Raw genomic sequence first — 19,698 nt, 5'->3', positions numbered from 1 at the left:
AAAATAAAAATTAAAAAAAATAAAAAAAAGAATGGGAATCAACTGACAGCAAGGCATCTACTGAAAGGCCAGAAGTAGAGTCTTTATATCCTTCTCTCATTCTGTCATCTGCCAGGTTCTCATGGAGACAGAATGTGTTAAGTCCCAAAGGCCACAGCACTTTTCAGTAACTTTCACTGTCTTCATAGTTACTTCTTAACAGCCATGTTCAGTGAATCAATATATTCATAACAACTTATTTTCCTCATCTGTTATATTCCAATTGAAGGCTTTTTATTCCTTTTTGTCTTTTTAAATTTTTTCTTTTATATTTGTTTGCTTACAAAGTTCATCTACATTGTGTTTCATACTATCTGAAGGCTTATTGTTCTCACGCTAAGATCTGTGGTCAAGCAGAAGTCCCACATTGTATGTATTTAGTATGTTCTGCTTTCTTTGTGTTGTTATTGCGAGGTGCTTTTGAATCCGTTTTTGACACATAGAGAATCCATGGACCTAGCCAAACTTCACTGTCAAGGTTTTAAGATGTAGTCTTTATAAGGGCCAATTACCTGGTTATTCTGTCTTAGGGCCACTGGGTGGGTTCCAAACTTTCAGTTACTAGCCGAGCACTTAACTCCTGTGCCAGCAGCCCTCCTTATATTCTGTGCACATGAAAGGAAATTGCCTCAAAGTGTCAGAGCTGAGGGTTCGTGGATCATACAGCATCTCTCTAGGACTCTTTTGAAGAGGAACCCCAGCAAGTACACTAAGTCTTTTCCAAAGCAGTTTCGGACATCAATTCCTAAATCTGAATTTTCAAAAGCTCCAGGAATATAGCTGTTGCATGAACCAAATCATCCTGAATGAGTAAAGGCTTTGTCTGTGGGAAGGATCTCTACAAATGAGAGTTAATGCTGTTATAATACTTGTGGTCCGAGAAGCTGCAATGACTTAGCTTGAATCTCTGCCCCTGCAGCTGGATAATCCCAGATTCATCAGGCGTTCCGTGAATGTCCTGAACTATGCTTGAGATGTTTTGGGTTCAACAATAACAACAACAAAAAAAATCTTTGTGCCAAATCCTTCTTTCCTTAATTTTTAAACATGTGTATTTCAAGGGAAATTTGATTCATATGTTTCTGATTCATTTACACTTAAATCATCAAAATGCTATTTTGTAAGAGGCATTTGATGTCCAAGAATCTTTCTCAACCTGTTTTATAAGTCCTCTTAAGTCCTTTTTCTTAAAACAGTAAGTTGCATTTTGCCAAGTACAAATAAACTCAATCATTGGAAAGGTTCAGGTTCAGTTTCTAACACCCTCCAGGTCTGAAGTACATTCTCAATATAGAAATACCTTTTTTATGGCCTCTAGAAAAGTGTGGGCTAAAGGAAAGACAATGGAAACAGAATATGAGGAAAGATACCCTCAAACATTCTTGTTCACAGAATTATTACTCCTTTGGCTGTTGCTAAAGTTCATACAATCTTAAATCTGTGCTTTTTAAGCCTTTAGATCCAGGTGAAGTGCAAACAAGAACATTTATCAGGGTGTTTGTTCTCTCTGGTGTTTCCAAATCAGTTCACTGTTTTTTGTTAACACGAGCAAAAAACCAAAAGTATTAGCATTTTGCTTATTTTTTAACTAATTTTTCCCTTTACTCCAAATTCTTCATTACTTTAAGAAAGATAGGAATAATCAACACAGTTTTAGGCAAAGGGACCCCTAATAGAGTCTGTAAGAGTTTTATGTCTGTACTGAGCTCATGAAGTATCATTAATTTTGAAATAATAAATGATGCTTATAATGTAAATATCACTATTTACATACTTTTCTTAAAATTGAATAAATGCAGAAGATTTTCTTGAGTTCCTGCTAAGATGTCTCCTAACTACATCTTACACTCGTTGCTTGAATACAGGGTGATTATTTTGACCCTGCATTCCTTTTCTAGCTGGTTCTATGTTATTACTTATAAAGGAGTCAAGGGTAATTATGAAAGAGAGGTGGGGGTTATTTTAATTACCTCAGTGATGTGCTTTATTGAGTCTACTTCAACTTTCTTTTTTACTAGAGTAGAAAAATGATTCCTGGGATGACAGATACTATGTAAATGAAGAAATTTTATTTAAATATTATCTAATTATCATTTCAACTATAGATGATCTTACCCAGTTTTCCCTACTGAATTGTACAAAGCTAGGGTTATGAAAAGCACTAATGAAAGGAGACGGCACGTTGTCTGAGTCTCAGAAATGCCTCTAAAAGGAATAAGTATGCAGAAGAGTAATGGGGTTTAGTGGAACACAGTCAGCCACGGGTTTGTTTTAGAGCAGGAGTTAGTAAGTGAGGTCTAGAAAGAGATTGGTAGAATTTGCAAGCAAAGCAATTGCTCATCTTGTCTTTAGAACATAAATCCATAAGGAGTAAATATTAAATCAGTCCTCTGTGCTTTGATATCGGAATAGAAAAGTTTCAAGGAGCTAGTGTGGGGATATCTGAGGTTAGTTTGTATCATGTCATGGTTTGATCTACTCTGCCTTTGTTATAATGCATAGCATCATTTTGCAGGTTATAGTAGTTAATCTAATTCTCATAACACACTGATAGAGTATCTCATATAAATTCATGTGTCATAATGCTTTGTTGCCCTTACCTTGTCCCCAACCCTTTGTGATACTATAAGTGCTGGACAACTGATACATTGTTTCTTGCTTAGTGTCTCTAACTCAAGTCACTTGAGAAGAAGCATTGTAAAATTAGTTTTGTTTCTTGCTCTTTCTCCTGAGTCATTGTAATTTTGGTTGTTAGGTGCCATAGAGTTGATTCTAACAAATCAAAATATGGCCCAGACCTATACCATCCTCCCAATTGTTGTTGTGTCATAGCTCATGATTGTAGCTAGAGCGTGTGAATCCATCTCCTGGAAAGACTCCTTACTTCATCTGTGTTGACTCTATTCTAAGGAGGCAACTTGTCCGCAGGTGTGTTAAGAACGCCCTCCAACCTGAGGGCTCCTTTTCTAGCACTATGCTGGACAGTGTTCTGTCATGTGATCTGTAGGGTTTAAGAAGTGGATCATCAGGCATTTCTTCCTAGTCTGTTGATTCCTACTCTGGTACTTGAGATAATGGCAGTATAGCTTCCAACAGCAAACCTCCCTGCCCCCACAGTATGGCAAATTGATAGACAGTGGATACATTATAAAACCCAATAGTTTAACAGTTTCTTGAAACCTAATAAGCCTCCTCTAGCTGAGATTGGGAGCAAGAGTGGCGTCCACTTCCTAAGCAACATGCCTCCAGAAACTCTATGAACTTTGATCAATGTTCATAGTTGTAGAGGGGCTTCAGGCCTTTTGTTCGTAGGGTCACTATGAGTTGTGCTTAACTCAAAAGAAACCAGCAACAGCTGAGATTGTCTCAGGATAGGGAAGGGTTCAGAGCTGCTGTACATAAGGTCGCTACACACCACAGATGCCTCAACGGCACATAACAACAACAGCATACTATATTGATTGTTTTCTCTTTAAGCCTATTGTTTAGAGTCAACAAGACCTTGGGGAGAGACTTGGTATTTAAAGTCGGTTGTTATTATATTTTGGAGGAACATTCTTTTACGTGGTAAAGCACTCTTCTGTCAATATGCTGTTCTGAAGTTGCTTTTATGCTGAACCTTGTGCCTCTGGGGTGCCAAATATCATAATGGTTACCCATGGTGGACAGTGTTTGGTGGAATTCCCAGTTTAAAGACAGGCTTCGAAGCAGGAGTGGCATCAACTTCCGAAACAACATGCCTCAGGAAACTCTGTGAACTTTGATAAATGATGATAAAGAAAGGCTTCAGGCCTTTTGTTCATAGGGTCACTATGAGTCATGCTCGACTAGAACGCAGTCAACAACAGCTGGTTTTCAGAGGCTAAAAATTGCATGAGAGGAAAAAAACTTGCATGGGAGAAGATTGCCTATCTTTCTTCTGTGGAGCAGCTGGTGGATTTGAACCACTCACCTTTAGGTTGGCATCAGAGTTACCTATCAACTAGGCCATCAGAGCTCCCTTTTAATAAGTGCTAGGTCATCATGCTTAATTCTCTTTAAAATAATATATACAATACAGCTGATCTCTACAAGTAGCTAAAACATTTTGAGAATGTGTGTATACATGTAACATTTTTTATGTATCTTTAAAATTTTTAAATTTTGACATATCATTTATAAAGTTGTTGTTAGGTGCCATCAAGTCAAATACAACCTATAACAGCAGCTCTGGACAACAGAGCTGACCCATTTCCTGTTCTGTAACTACCCAGCTGGGAAAGATGGTGGATGAATGACAGAGAGGAAGACCCTCAACCAGATAGACTGACGTGAAAAAGTAATCCATTTCAATTACATCTTTTTAGACAACATTTAAAATCAGTTTAGCCCTGTTAGGTCCTTTAGCCCTTATTGTTGCTGTTATGCACTACCAGACTTGTTCCTACTCAACTGTATTTAGAGCAGAATGAAAGTGTCCATGGCCCAGTCATCCGTACAACCTTTGCTATGTTTCTGTCCGTCGTTCCCACCATCATGTCAGTCCATGCCCTTGAGAACCTTCCTCTTTTCCACTTTCTATATTGGCTGCCTACATATATAAGAATTTTCATTTAACATAATGTTTTATTCTCTGTGAGAACATATAACAAATGTCTCTGAGGACAAATATCTCTGGATTCTGCGTTATTTTCTTATGGGTCATCTTTATTGACTATTTGATTATGCTCCTCTTTTCTGGGAGGGATGTACGTGCACTCAGATATGAGACCAGCCTTTTATGCTGCTTAGGGAGCTCTGCTGGTATAGACCATGAGAGTTGTGCTGCTAGCCCAGAGGCCCCACTGAGTTGGAGGTTCTAATCCACCAGGGGCTCCTTGAAAGATAGCTGAGTGATCTCCCAAGCAATGTACAGTGGAGGGACAGCTATGAGTAGATTTTGACTGCATGACTGTGAGTGAATGAGTGAGGGAATAGCTATTTAATGGTTTAAAAAAAGGAGGAGGCCCATAAATTTTTGAAAAAGAATTGGAAAATACATTTTACAAAACCAAGAGCAAGCTGTCCTCAGAATGTTATTTAAGTGTAAAGACATTTTTCCAAGAAAGAAATGTGGTCTCAGAACTCTGAAAATGATAATGTAATAACCAAGGGCTGGGAAGACCGCATGCAAGCCTCTTCTTTAAAACCGAAAATGTTGACGTCTTTTCACAGCCAGATACGCTACAGTCTTCCATAACAAACACTATTTTGAAATTGCATAGATTAAAATAAACCTATGGAAAAACTCTTTCCAGAGATAGACGGTATTTACTTTTAAGTTAAATCTTATTTGCTTTCACTGAGGCTTATCATTTATTAGATAATAGACATTGTTAGTCATAGGTCTATATTTTAAAATTGCCCTTTATTAAATACACATTTAAAGCTTTCTTGTTTTCCACTGGTCTCTGCCAATATGATTTGAAATTCAAATTCAGAAAACTCTCCTAATTTCTCTAAGCCCTTCTCTTCCGTGGTCTCATTAAATAATTACAGTAACAACTACCAAATATTACGTGTCATTCTGATGCCAGTATTTGGTCCATATAAGCTCATGAAATTCTCACAGTAACTTGAGGGCTGAATGAATATTTTGTTATACCTCTAACAGTTGTTTTCTAAACATTTGAAAACTTGGACTAAGAGACCCACCATCATACAGTCACATCTAAGAAGGAAGTGTCTAAGCTTTCCTCTCTGCCATGCTACCATAAACTGAACCTATTCAGATAAAAATGAAGCTTTATCTTTGTTGTTCTCCATGCTTAATTTTAGGTGGTTGTTCTTGTTGTTGCTATGTGTTGTGACTCATAGCAACCCTATGTACAACAGCTCTGAGGCCTGACCTGTCCTGAGCCAGTCTCACTCCAACCCACCTACTCCCGTTGCCGTAGTTACTCTATCAATCCATCTCACACAAGGTCTTCCTCTCCTATGCTGGCCCTCCATCCTTCCAAGCATGTTTGCATATATATTTTATTTTCAAAAGCCTCATGAGTAACACCCTCCTCCCCAGTCTTATAAAAATTTCATGCAAGTTCTTGCTGCTAGTCCTAAAGAGGGAGAGAAAATTGTGGTAGCTCTCAATTATCACATCTGAGAGGGGATGCAGAAGAAGCATTTGGCTAATATGTTGGCCTTACTAGATTCCAAGTTTCAGGGAAATCAAATGAATATTCAAATCTGAAGGAGACAGTGCACCAAACAGCATCATCAAAAAAAATGTATTCCATCGGTGAATACCATGCAAAAGATTTCTTTCAAGATGATCAAGATAATCGCCTTCTCAAATCTCTACAATTTAAGAACCAAATAATCATGTCATCTCCCAGCTGACCTGAGAGTGTCCACATGCTGTGACCTGAACACTTGTTTTGTTTTCTATGACCTTGACAAGTGGCACAGCTGTCCCTGTCTTCTGGAGTGGACTCCTTCCTTAACCTGTACCTGTCCCTCTCTCATTTCTCCTACAGGACTGTCCCCCAGAAGCAGGTGATTTCCGAGCTCAGCAATGCTCAGCTCACAATGATGTCAAGCACCATGGCCAGTTTTACGAATGGCTTCCTGTGTCCAATGATCCCGACAACCCTTGCTCCCTCAAGTGCCAGGCCAAGGGAACCACCTTGGTGGTGGAACTGGCACCGAAAGTTTTGGACGGCACCCGCTGCTACACGGAGTCTCTGGATATGTGCATCAGCGGGTTGTGCCAGGTAAGTGCTGACCTCTGGGCTTGTTTCACTGACTTTGTGTCGTTAACTTTTGTCAAGTCTCTGTTGTTCACTTTTACTCTTTTTAGAGTTTAGAGATAATTGGTGATGAATTTTAACATTGACATATAATTTTCATAACCAGAAAAAAAGCTTTGATGTTGTGATAAGGAAGAATGGACTAATTTTTGTTTCATTTTCCTTTATTTTCTTGAGAGGCACTTGAATATAGAAAATAAAAAAACTATTATGTTACTTTTACACTGTGATATTATCTCATTTTGTCACCATTGACCTTTTTCTTTCCTCTTTCTCTTTTCTTCTGGAAGCATTTGTATAACCAAACTAGTTTTAAAGTAAGCCGTTGTTGAATTTCCTTGAGCGTTATATGCATTCGCATTGAGTCAGTTTTTACTCACAGAAACACACTGGACAGCACTGCCCACAGGATTTCAAAAATCTGTACATTTAGTACAAGAAGACTGCCTCATTGTTACTCCAGCGGCTGGTGACTTTAAACCACTGATCTTTCAGTTAGCAGCCACGCCCTTAATCTTTGTGCCACCAGAACTCCTTTTGTGTGTTAGATCTAGCTATACACTCTTCTATTTTATAAAAAAGGCATTTTGAAAAACCTTTGTTTCTCTTTAAAAAAAGTTCTAGAAGTATTATCTCAGAATGTAACATCACTAATAATGTAAGAATAAAAGTGTCTCAGTAGCATGTTGCAAATTTGCTGTTTACTTAAAACTTTATAGTAATATATTAAAAAAGAATGCCAAAGTAATTATTTACAGGAGATGTTAGAGATCAAGCAACATGATATGTGTGTGTTGGCCTTCAAGAATTCTCAATTATGAAACAGAAATTGTGGCTTCTCCAAACGCTTGCTGAAAGTGAAAGTGAAAAAAAAATGTACTAACTCTGTTTAATTCAAGATATACAAGAACGTCAGATGTAAGTTTGAATATAGAATCTTACCATTTTTAAAGTGGCCTTAGAACTGGTATAATTTAATGTCCCCAAAACAGCATATTAAAAAAAAATTAAAAACCAAAACACACATCTAAAATACCTCAAGCTCCCTGCCCTCAAGTTGGTTCTGACTTGTAGCTGCCCCTCCCTCAGTTTGCTAAGGCTGTAATCTTCCAGGAGGAGCCCTCACACCTTTCTCCTGAGCAGTTCCCAGTGGATTCACACCACCTGAGACTGCGCCTGTGGGTACAATCACAGCTCCTGGGCCACGCCAGAGCTCCCTGCAGTGCAGTTGGACAAAATTGTTTGTGATGTTTGGTGTTTGCGTCCTCTTCAAGAACTCTCCACAAAAGGCCATTGCCATCCGGTCAATTGCTACTTAGAGCAACAGAGCAGAATGCCCTCCCCTTGCCCCCCCCCCCCCCGAGGGTTTCAAAGACTGTCAATCTTTACGGAAGCAAACAGCTTCATCTTTCTCCCAAGGAGCAGTTGGTGGATTTGAACTGCCTATCTGCTGGTTAACAGCCCAGTGTTTAATCTACTGTGTCCCAGGTGTTCCTTCTGGACTCTCAGTAGCTTTGAAATGGAACTGTAGAATTTGCAGCAGCTTTGGGTCTCACAAAGAATTGTCAAGCAAACAGATTTTTTAAAAAGGACCGTACTACAGAGAAAGGTAAAGAAAAGAGTAATCCCATGGGGATGGGGGGTGGGGAGTGGGACGCTGTTAAAGTAAATCATGGCAGGTTTCCATGTCATCAATGAAAAAAATGGACGACCTGAAAAGTTGTGGGATTTTCTGTAAGTTATATTGTTGGTCATGGCAGGAGTGGGACTCAGATCCAGGTTGTTTCTACAATACTACGCTGCTGAATGAACCAAAATAAACAAGACAGGTCAGCAAATTAGGTTTCATTTGTTTCAGTTGTGTATGAGTTCCACGTGGCATGTTTTTTCCTTGGCCTAATCCTGCCAGTTGGCCTCGTGTGCCTTGGCAGCTGCAAAGGAATCCTATCTCAGCAGCTAGAGAATAAATTTTCTCTGTAGTAAAGGGGGAGTGATAGTGATGGACCTTGGCTACAAGTAGAAGCATGCCTTCTTAATTTGAATTCTTCTGAGTGTGACTTGGTAGATTTTTGGGGGCAAGTGTAAATTATAAACTATTTGGAAAGAATGTCGCTAATATGTAGAAATCATGGTCAGTTATTATTATCTTCATTTACTTGCCTTGGGAGAGGCAATTGGGTGGTAAAAGCGAGATGTGAGAACACAGTATTCCTAAACAATAACAAGTGATTTAGTTCAGCTAGAGGGCTTCATGTCTCCTCCTCGGGTACACAGCAAGAAGGGAGAGGCTTGAGGTGAAAATCAGAGATGTGAATGGCAGAACGATGTAAAGTGGGTGGCCAAGAAAGGTTTTGAGTGGAGGCAAATGATGGTCAGACTCCGCGTTAGGAAACTTTATGGCTGTGATGATAAAAAGTGTGAAGTGGTGCATTTTCAGGCCTTTCTTCCAAGTAGTACTTAGTCTGGTAGCTTCTGTGGAACCGGATCAGCATCATAACCACCTCGATCACCTCCTATCAGCAAGGTGGTAGCTGAGCACGGGTTACATTCAGGAGTCATCAGACTTGATCTCCCAGATGGAGAATTATAACACTGGCTTCAGAGGACCAACAACTGTAGTTGTTTTTGTTTGGGGTTGTTTTTTGTTTTTTTTCCTTTTCATGAGTTTATTTTCAAAATTCTAATACAAATTCAAACAAATTCTTTCCATTTCCCTTACCTATCAAATTGTACAATCCAATGATTAATCCCCCCCAGCCTCCTGTATATTCACATCCCTCTGCTTCCAGCCTCTCCCACTCCTCCTGGATCCTTAGACTCATTCTACAATAACGGTTTTTATAAAATATATATCCTTGTGGGACTGAGTGAGTTCACTCAGCATAATGCTCTCCAGTCCCAACAGCTGTAGTTGTTGATATGTAGTTGCCTGATATGACTGGGCTGATAATATAACTGAGGATTCTCACTGCCTCTGCCATCCTAGCCCGTAGTGTCATGATTGAAACCTTCTTGAAATTTTACGAAGGAAATGGACACAGACAAGGTAGCAAGATAGAATACTTAAGGGAAGATGTACTCTTTGAGAAAAAGAGTGAAGCCAGTGACAAACAAAAAGTTGGAGCATGCAGTATACTTCATTTCTTATTAAGTCTACTAAAACAAACAAACAAAAAAATCCAACCTGAAAGCTCTTTATTTGGAGTAGTTGTTGTGTACCAGTGAGTCAGAACTGACCCATAGCTGGTCGTCCAATAGGTTTTCAGAGGTAGTTTAATCTCACGGGAAGAGATTGCCCATCCTTCTCCTGTGCAGCTTCTGGTGGATTTGAACTGCGTGCCTTTGGAATTGTAGTGCAATTTCTCACCACTAGGCTATCAGAGCTCATATTTGTAAATTCGTGTTTTCAGTCTTTGGTGAAAAACATTAAGAAAAACATTAAGGAAAATGATTTCTTGTTTATTTAAACACTGCCAGGAATCTTAGGGCTAATTTAAAGGTATACCTTTTTTTAAATGAGCAGTCTCTTCCTGAGCTTTTAAACTGCTTCTGAAAATACGCTGGAGGGTCAGATATGGGTTAATTCTGACTTGATGGTGCACAACAACAAACAACGACAACTTTTTAAAAAACAGCTTCCTAAATTTCTTGAAAAGACTTCACTTCCCTTATTTTACATTTCCTTACATTTTTCCCAATTTGTGGGAAATTCTTAGCTCTTTCTCAGCTTTATTTTTGTGCATTTACATTTTTTAAGCTGCTTCAAATATTTTTGTGGCTAGGCAGATATAAATGATAGACAAATAAAGAAGCAAATATTTAGACTTAACATAACCCTTGCCTTGGTATAAAGTAACCACATAGCTATAGAGGTATGTCATTCAGAAGCACTTTAAAATGATAATTGTTTATTGTTGAATTAGAAGTAGATCGCTAAGATGTGCAGAAGACATGAAGTGCAATTTCCAGAAATGTGTAAATAGTTAGACAACCAAAAGAGAAGAACAGACTTGGCATTTCTCAAACTGAAAGAGCTAGAGAAAGAATTCAAGCCTTAAGTAGCAGTGTTAGAGAATTCTACGGGGAAAATATTCAATGGCCCCAGGAACATCAAAATAGGATAAAAGGAATACAGTCACAATTGGTTAACATCCAATCATTTCAGGCATTTAGACATTTAGTCATTGAGAACTGATGGTATCCCCTGGTGCCCGTGCTCCTGGCAAATGCAAGAGCACATGTTCGTGCCTAACTGGGGCCCCAGCCCCCTTCAGGCGGTCCTTTGAACTGCGACCGACTCAATGGTGGACTAGGCCATCTGCTGGGGTATGTATTTTAGGTCTTAACTCTTGGGATGACCCCTTGGGAAACAGATAGTAGGCTCTGCGACTAACCGAATGGCATGTGTGTCACTGAGGATTCCTCTCTTTTCCCAGAGTTGCATGCCTTGTAACGTAACCAGTCCTTGACTATCATCCAATTGACTAAAGGAACTGGCAGACGAGGTTCCAGGAATTGATATATTACCACTAGAGATGTTTGAACAAACAGATGTAATGAAGGAAGCATTCATTCATCTCTACCCATAAATTTGGAAGACAGTTACCTGGTCAACCAACTGAAAGAGCCATATTTATTCCCATTCAGAAGGAAGGCAATAATACAAAGACATGTGGGAGTTCTCAAACTATAGCCTTAGTATTACACAAAACAAATATTTTGCTGAAGAAAATACCAGAAATTCAAGCTGGATTCATAAGAGGCTCTAGAACAAGGTCACTCATTGCTAATGTCTGAGAAATCTGGGCTGGAAGCAGACCACCAGAGACATATTTACCTTTGCCTTACTGACTGTGCAGATAGTCAACTGTGTTGACCATAAACTATGTGTAACGTTGAGAAGAATGGAGATCCTAGAACACTTAATTGTGTTCATATGAATATGTAGTTTGAGTAGAACAAGGAAATATAATTTTTTTTCCCTCTTCATAGTGTGAGATTTATTTTTTCTTTTTTTTCTTTTTATTAATTTCAATGAACATCTACAGAGATTTTGGACTTCCATTCATTCATTGTTGCACTTTTCTCCCTGCCCACCCCATCCCCACCCCCAGAAAAACTCCTTCAAAATATATATCTTTTTAAAATCATGATTCCTTGATTCCTTCATTATCCTTACTAAGTCTCAATGCTGAGCAAGTCATTTGAGACATTAGAATAGACGAAGAATAATTCACTGTCAAGACTGGAAGAATCCTCTGATAACCTCTAAAATGCAGATGATACACCCTTACTTGATGGGAGCAAAGTAGATTTCAGGCACTCTCCAAAGAAGATCAAACCACAGCCTTCAGTATAGATTGTCACTCAACATAAGAAAAGCACATCCTCATAAATGGACCAATAAACAGTATCTTGATAAATGGAGGAAATGTTGATTAAAAAAAATTCATTTTACTTGAATCCACAATCAGTGCCCATGGGAACCAAAGTAAAAAAATTAAACAACTGATTGGGCAAATCTGTAAGAGATCACTTTCTAATGTTACGAGCAACATGTCATGTTGAAGACTAAAACCTGCCCCAAGCCATGATGTTTTCAGTCTTCTCAACTGCGTGCAAAAGCCAGACAATGGATAAAGAAGACCACTGAAGAAGTGTGGCTTGTCAAGAATGTTGAATACACCATAGACTGCCAGGACACCAAATAAATCTATCTTAGAAGCACAGCCAGAATGGGCCTTAGATGTGAAAATGATGAGTCCATCTCAATACTTTGGACACATTATCAAGAGGGGCTTGTCCCTGGAGAAGGAGGACATGTTTGGTAAGACAAAGGGTCAGCAAAAAAAAGAAGCTCCTCAACGAGATAGATTGGCATGGTGTTACAGCAATAGACTTACATAAAACAGCAATTGTGAAGATGGACCAGGACCAGACAGTGTTTCATTGTGTTAAAGACAGATTACTGTGAGACCATAGTAACTCATGGTCCTCAACAATAGCCACAATTAAGAGCTACTACTTCAAAGCTTCTTGACTTCTTGCAATATGTATTGAGGCTCAATGTCAAGAAGACAAAGATTCTCACCACTGGACCAATCGGCAGTATCAGGATGGATGGTGAAGAGATTGAGATTGTACACAGCTTTAGTCTGCTTGGCTCCATAGTCAACAGTCTTGGCACCAGCAGCCAGGAAATTAAAAGGCGCATTGCTATGGGAAAGTCTGCTGTTAGGGACCTCTCCAAAGTGCTGAAGAGCAGTGATGTCTCTCTGGAGACTAAGGTGCGTCTGATACAGGCCATAGTCTTCGCAATCACCTGTTATGCATCAGAGAGTTGGACAATGACCAAGGAGGATAGAAGGAGAACTGATGCCTTTGAGCTGTGGTGCTGGAGAAGAGTACTGAGAATACCATGGACTGCTAGGAAAACAAATAGATTTGTCCTGGAAAGGGTTAAACCGGGTGGCTCCTTGGAGGCAAGGATTCTGAGGCTCCGTCTAACTTACTTTGGACATGTAGTGAGGAGAGACCGGTCCTTGGAGAGGGACATCATGCTTGGGAGGGTAGAGGGACGGCGCAGGAGAGGAAGGCCCTCTATGAGGTGGATTGATTCAGTGACTGGGATAATTGGGATGGGAGTATCAGAGACAGTGCGATTGGCGCAGGACAGAGCGGAGTTTAGGGCTGTTGTACATAGGGTCGCTATGAGTCGCAGGCGACTCGACGGCACATAACAACAACAACAACAACAACAACTTCAAAGCTGTTCAAGTCTTTAACCCTTAAATCATAAAGTGTTTAAAATCAAGAAGTCAACAGTTAACAGATGATACCATTTCACAGAAGAGAAACCTGAGACTTGAAGTAATTTTCCCAAGATTGTGAGAGAGTTCTCTATTTGCTGTGGATTTGCTACCAGAAGTTTCTAGAAAATGCCATATTTAATATTTACATCCTCATTCACTGATAAAATTCACTCTCATAGTAGAAGTGAACAGGATCAAAGACTTGCTCTTATTTGACTGGTTACCATATCCAGGCACTTACACAAAAGTTTTTCCTAAAATTCACAAAAACACCCTAAGTTAAACACAATTATTTTCACTTCACAGTTATAGGAACTGAAGACTACATACATGATACAATTTGCTCAGGGACACCAAAGTTCCTGTTCCCTTTAGTGAGGCCAGGAGAGTAGAGGCAGATACCATCCTAAATGGACTAGTAAATTTGGAGTTTGGCTGCATTGCGGGATCACTTGAAGAAGTCATAAGATTCAACTTGTAGGCCCCATCCCTGAAAATTCAGGTCTGTGTTTTTCAAGTACTCTCATTAGAATGTTGTTGTCTGGCCAGATACTTAGTGGAATAGAGAGCAGGCAAGATTTAAAGTCAAGTCATGGCTTAGAATCCTGATCACTATTTTGTATCATTTGTATGTTGATCAAGTTACTTTGCTTTCTTAAGCTCTAGTTTTATCTAAAGAAATTGCAAGAGTCCCACTATCTCTGAAACATCTAGAAAGATATTACGTGTGAAATTATCTGTCAATTTCTATGAAAATGTCGAGGGCTCTGAAAATTATGAGTCAGAAAAATAAAGTTGTGGTTTTCTATTATGGAATTTCATGCACTTAAAACATTAAAAAAGATTATCCAAAAAGAACTTCTTTAAAAAACATAATTTGAAAGTGATTAACACTCATGATGGCCCTTTGTCCATAAATATTTCAATGTGAATTTCATAAGAACAAAGGGTTTTGGTTTGGCATCTTTCTTCCCCTCAAAACCCCAGAGATTTACCAAAATAAAGAAATTTAGCATTGATAAAATAATATAAATCCAAGTTTATCTTCTAATAGCACCAGTTGTGATAACATACTGAATTTGAATCCAGATCCCAATTCAAAAGTACATTGCATTTTTTTATATTTCTTTAAAAGATTTAGAGAATAAGAATAACTTTTCCGATTTCTGCTAAGTAAGGACATTTACAAAACAGATAAAAAACCATAATAATCTTCTATAACCTGCTTCATTCTCATGTTTCATAACTAACATTTTAGACATAAGAAATTAGTGAGGAACTAGTTTCGAACAAAGAACAGTCTCTAAATCAAGTATGCTTTGCCTAATGAAAATAAACCCATGCCCTATATGTGCTTTTCCCATCTGTCTCCAGTGCGTGGAAATTGTCACAAAGAAGAATCAGAACACATGTTTTCTGTTTTTGAGTCAGAATCAACTCGATGCCCGTGGATTTGGTTTTGAGGGGCTTTTGAGATTTTCTAGTCTCTCCTAAAGAATTATCACTGGGTGAGGTTGTACAATTTCCCCACAATCTTACACCTGGCTAATGGGAGAGCAGAGGTTGTGAGGTCAGTGTTTATCATCTTTTTTAAAAAAACCCAAAAACAACACGTTACTTACTTTATTGCTTTGGCTTATCAGATGGGCCAAGAGTTTGTCCAGGTTTACTGCTGTCATTTATATTAGGAAAACAGTGAGGTTTGTGACTTTCTTTTTGCAAATCACATCTTCCTCTTCCCCTGCCTCCCTCAGTCTCATCTTTTTTCGCCCGAACGTTCTTGCTTTGCTATCTCTCTGAGCTGTGCACCTCTGGGAGAGATACTTCCTTATTTCTGGTGGACAGTGTTTGCTGGAGCTTCCCGATTAAAACAAGCTTGGAAGCAGGAGTGGCATCCACTTCTGAAATGGCTTGCCTCCAGAAACCCTATGAACAGCGCTCAGGTCTTTCGTTCATAGGGTCACTATGAGTCGTCTACAACTCGATGGCACCTAACAACAACATCATCATTCTAGACAAGATGAAGCTGGAAATAAAGAAACAATAGGGAGGCAGTTTGTTGTTATACAAACAGGAACAAAAGCTCTGATGTCAGACTTGCTTGATTTTGTATACAAGCTCCACCACTCATTGAAGCATCACTTTAAACAAGTTCCTAAATCTTAATGTCCTCATCTGCAAAATAAGGGAAATGATTGTAACTTAGAATTGATGTACAGATCAAGTATTCAAGTGTATTTGAAGTACTTCCTCTGAGCTTGGTAAACACTGTTAATATCTTAGTAGTGGCATCCAAGTTACATCTTGTCTTTGTCCTTTAACTCGTTTGGTCTTGTTAAGTGCATGGTTGGGTGTAATGATACGTACAGAAGGGCATATTGAATGAACAGATCTTCTGTTCCTTCTTAGCATAAACTCTGCCAACAGCTCCATGCTGTGCCATTATCAACTGCTGATTCAGGGCAGTGAATTGCGTCCTCTCTATGGAGTTAATGAACCATCACAAATAGGATCAGCTCTATTAGTGTGCTGTTATCCATTTATTTTCATTATCCAAACATGTATTGGCATTTGTTGTAAAGTCCAAAGCCTGTTTACATTTGAAGTGTAAAAAACCAGTAGCCTAAATTTGCAGAGAGAATATGTGCTGCAGTTAAAAAATAATTTTGAGATTATTTTGCAGTGGAGAAATATATTTTACTTTTTCAATGATGTAAAATATAAAAATGGGGGCTATATTGAAATTCATATATATTAAAAAATGAGTTTATAATGAAAGAAAAAGAACAAATTTACAACAAGCCCTTTAAAACAAATCTGCCTGTGTAGAATGCTGCTTATTGCTAGTGCACAAATAATACATTTTTTTAAAATACAGAAAGCATTCAAATAATTCCTTGTATAACATTTTTCAAAAGAATAATAAATAAGGAATGAATGATCATGAAAATTTGGGGTTATGCTCTGGCTGCATTAAAATGAATTATACTTTTAACAAAGGCGTTCCTTTCATTTTTAATCATTCCTGTGGTAAGGAGTTTGAAATGAATTGAACGGAATGATTATTTCTCCATCTCTGTCTGTGACCTCAGTCATCGGTATCAAATGTCTACCAGTTATTCCAAAGGTGGTGATGTCAGAAGCTAGGAGTTGGCTGTTTTTTCTTGTGTGTTTTATAGTCTAATTCCACATGGAAGCATGAGTTGCTTAACATACTTAATGGATAGTCTTCCATTTTCCTCCGCTTCGCATGATGTAAAGATAAAATAAATTCTCTTACTATTTATTAGTTGACCTTGAGCAAAGGACTTAGTTTCTGAAGCTTGTTTATTTGTTCTCAGAACCACCTACTATATCTTGAAAGTGAAGGATATAGAGTTGAATATGTTCTCACTCCTCCTGGATATTATTTCTGTAGGAATGTGATGAAATTTTAATCATTTGATTTTTGTTTATTTATTCAAGTAATCGGGATTAGCAGTGAGCTAGATACTGGAACTAGAAGAATGGGGGGAGAGAGGGAGGGAATTGTAGCTCCTACCCTCTCAGAACGCATCCTCCAAGAAGACAGATACTCAGGAAAGTACACCATAATCACTTTGCTGTCTTTTTGTATCTCATACAGGCAAACAATATGTTCTGTTTCATTGAAAAATTAAGATGCTCGTTCCAAAATAAAAATGTTTCTTGGTGGTGCAGTTCAGGGGTTAGACTGGTATCCCAAAGGTTGGTGGTTGGAAAACTCCATGGGAGAAAGATGTAGCAGTCTACTGACATAAAGATTACAGCCTTGGAAAGGCTCTAGGGATGTTCTACTGTGATTTATAGAGTTCCTATCAGTCAGAGTCAGATTAATGGCAGTAGTCTTTGGGTTTTTTAAATACAAGTTTGATTTCTTTACTACAACATATATCCTTATTTGTCCAGTGTGTGTGTGCGCGTGTGTGTGTGTATACACGTGTGCATTTGAGCACAAGTGCACATATGTCATTGTCTCATAGTGTGTGGAAATAGCCTTTGAAGAAATTAGACTCTAGTGAATAGGAAAAGCCCTTAATGGAGACAGGGGGAGTCAGGCAATGCTTAGAAGAAGAGATGGCTGCAAAGGTCTAAGCAGTGCTTAAAACTGAAGAAGCTGAGTTTAAAAATGCAGCGCCACTGAAGTGCTCTGTAATAGAGAAATGCAAACCTTGTTAAGTTTAAGCTTCTTTTTTTTTTTAATTGAGTCAAAAGGATGATGTTGAAATAAATCCTGGATGCTGGTACCAAGAATGTTGATTGTGGAGCCAAGCAAACTAAAGCTGTTAAAAATCTTAATCTCTTCACCGGCTATCGGTCCTTGACCTGCAGCAAGTGCTTCAGGTCCTCCTCACTTTCAGCAAGCAGGGTTGTGTCATCTGCATATCGCAGATTGTTGATAGATCTTCTACCAATCCTGATGCCACATTCCTCATAGAGCCTAGCCTCCTGGATGATATGTTGTGCATATAAATTGAAAAATTATGGAGATAGGACACATCACTGGCCATTCACCCTTCCTGACTTTATGCAGTGTTTCCTTGCTGTGTTCTAATGACTGCCTCCTGGTCCAAGTAGAGGTTTCACTTAAGCACAAAGCTTAATATTTCATTTGTGAAGTGGGAAATCTTAATTTTTTCATTTCATTTTCCTCTGAAATTAAGTGTGCCCTGGAAAGATTAAAATTGCTAATTTTGCCTTCTCAAAAAGATTGAAAGAAGTAGATGGAGTTAGAGTGTATGTTGGTTATCCAGGATTGCTATATTTTCTCACCATTTAGAAAATTGTTGTTGTTGTTGTTATTGTTGTGTACCGTCGAAATGGAATCGACCTATAGCTGACCCTCCAGTGGGTTTTCAGAGGCAGCTTGCTACTGTGCTGGCCATGGTCTTTGCCATTACTTACTATACATCAGCGAGCTGGACAGTGACTAGGATGATAGAAGGAGAGTTGATGCCTTTGAGCTGTGGTGCTGGAGAAGAGTACTGAATACACCATAGACTGCTAGAAGAACAAACAGGTTCGACCTGTTAAGGGTGAAGCCGGGCTGCTCCTTGGAGGCAAGGATTCTGAAGCTTCGTCTTACATACTTTGAACATGTTACAAGGAGGGACCAGTCCTTGGAGAGGGATGTCATCCTTGGGAGGGTGGAGGGACAGCTCAGGAAAAGAAGACCCTCGATGAGATGGATTGATGCAGTCACTGGGGTAATGGGGATGGGTGTGTTGGAGACAGTAAGATTGTCAGGGGATAGAACATGGTTTAGGGCTATTGTGCATAGGGTCGCTATGAGTCACAAGTGACTCGAAGGTAAAGAACAACAAGTACTCCTGGGGGAAACCTGAAGGATTCAAAGCACCTGCTTTTGGGATTATAGTGCAGCTTTTCACCACTAAGGCACCAGAGTTCCCTGGGTTAGAAGTCTGAATTCAGGGTGCTCACTGGAAGAATGCTCCTCTCTGTGTTGACTCTGGCAGGTTATTTTTATTGTCTCTGCAGCTTCTTTTCCTCAGTTCTTTAGAAACTTACACGTGCCTCAGCATCTATCTTCCTCAACCTCTGCTTAATCTAATTCGTTCATATTTGTAAGAGATTGATTCTAAACCCATCCTACACTAATCCTGGCTCATTAACATAACAAATACAATCCATTCCTAAATCGGATTTTCATCCTAGGGTTTTGGTTAAATGTCTTCAAATCCACTAATTAGGATTCTTAGCTACCCTGTGAACAGCAAATCCCAACATTACCCATTGCCAACCTCAAGATCTCCAACATGCTAGAGCCCGTTATTACAGTCACTGTGTCCAACTTCGTTCATATTAGCATTTACAGTATATATTTTCAGGGGACACAATTTCGTCCACAACAGAAGGAATATGTTGTCATTATGTGCCGTTGAGTCACTTGCAATTCAAAGCGGCCCTATGGACAACAGCCCTAAACCCTGCTATATCCTGTGCCAATTGCACTGCCTCTGACACAACCATCCTGATAACCCCAGTCACTGAATCAATCCACCTCGTAGAGGGTCTTCCCCTCTTGTGGTGTCCCTCCACCC

At 39.0% G+C, this 19,698-nt stretch overlaps 1 protein-coding gene across 1 annotated transcript in view; it reads left to right on the top strand.

Moving 5' to 3' along the window:
- The window catches only part of ADAMTSL1 (ADAMTS-like 1), a 431,835-nt gene that overhangs the window by 79,899 nt on the left and 332,238 nt on the right, over window positions 1-19,698 (top strand). The window contains exon 4 of the mRNA XM_006881351.1: window positions 6,534-6,770. Coding sequence (XP_006881413.1) covers window positions 6,534-6,770 — 237 coding nt within the window. The remainder of the gene's footprint in view (window positions 1-6,533; window positions 6,771-19,698) is intronic.

The sequence above is a fragment of the Elephantulus edwardii genome, unplaced genomic scaffold (genome assembly GCF_000299155.1).
Source record: "Elephantulus edwardii isolate Elephantulus edwardi_28Jun2011 unplaced genomic scaffold, EleEdw1.0 scaffold00014, whole genome shotgun sequence".
Classification (NCBI taxonomy): domain Eukaryota; kingdom Metazoa; phylum Chordata; class Mammalia; order Macroscelidea; family Macroscelididae; genus Elephantulus; species Elephantulus edwardii.
The sequence above is the reverse complement of the archived record's forward strand: the minus strand, read 5'-3'. Positions and strand labels throughout refer to the sequence as shown.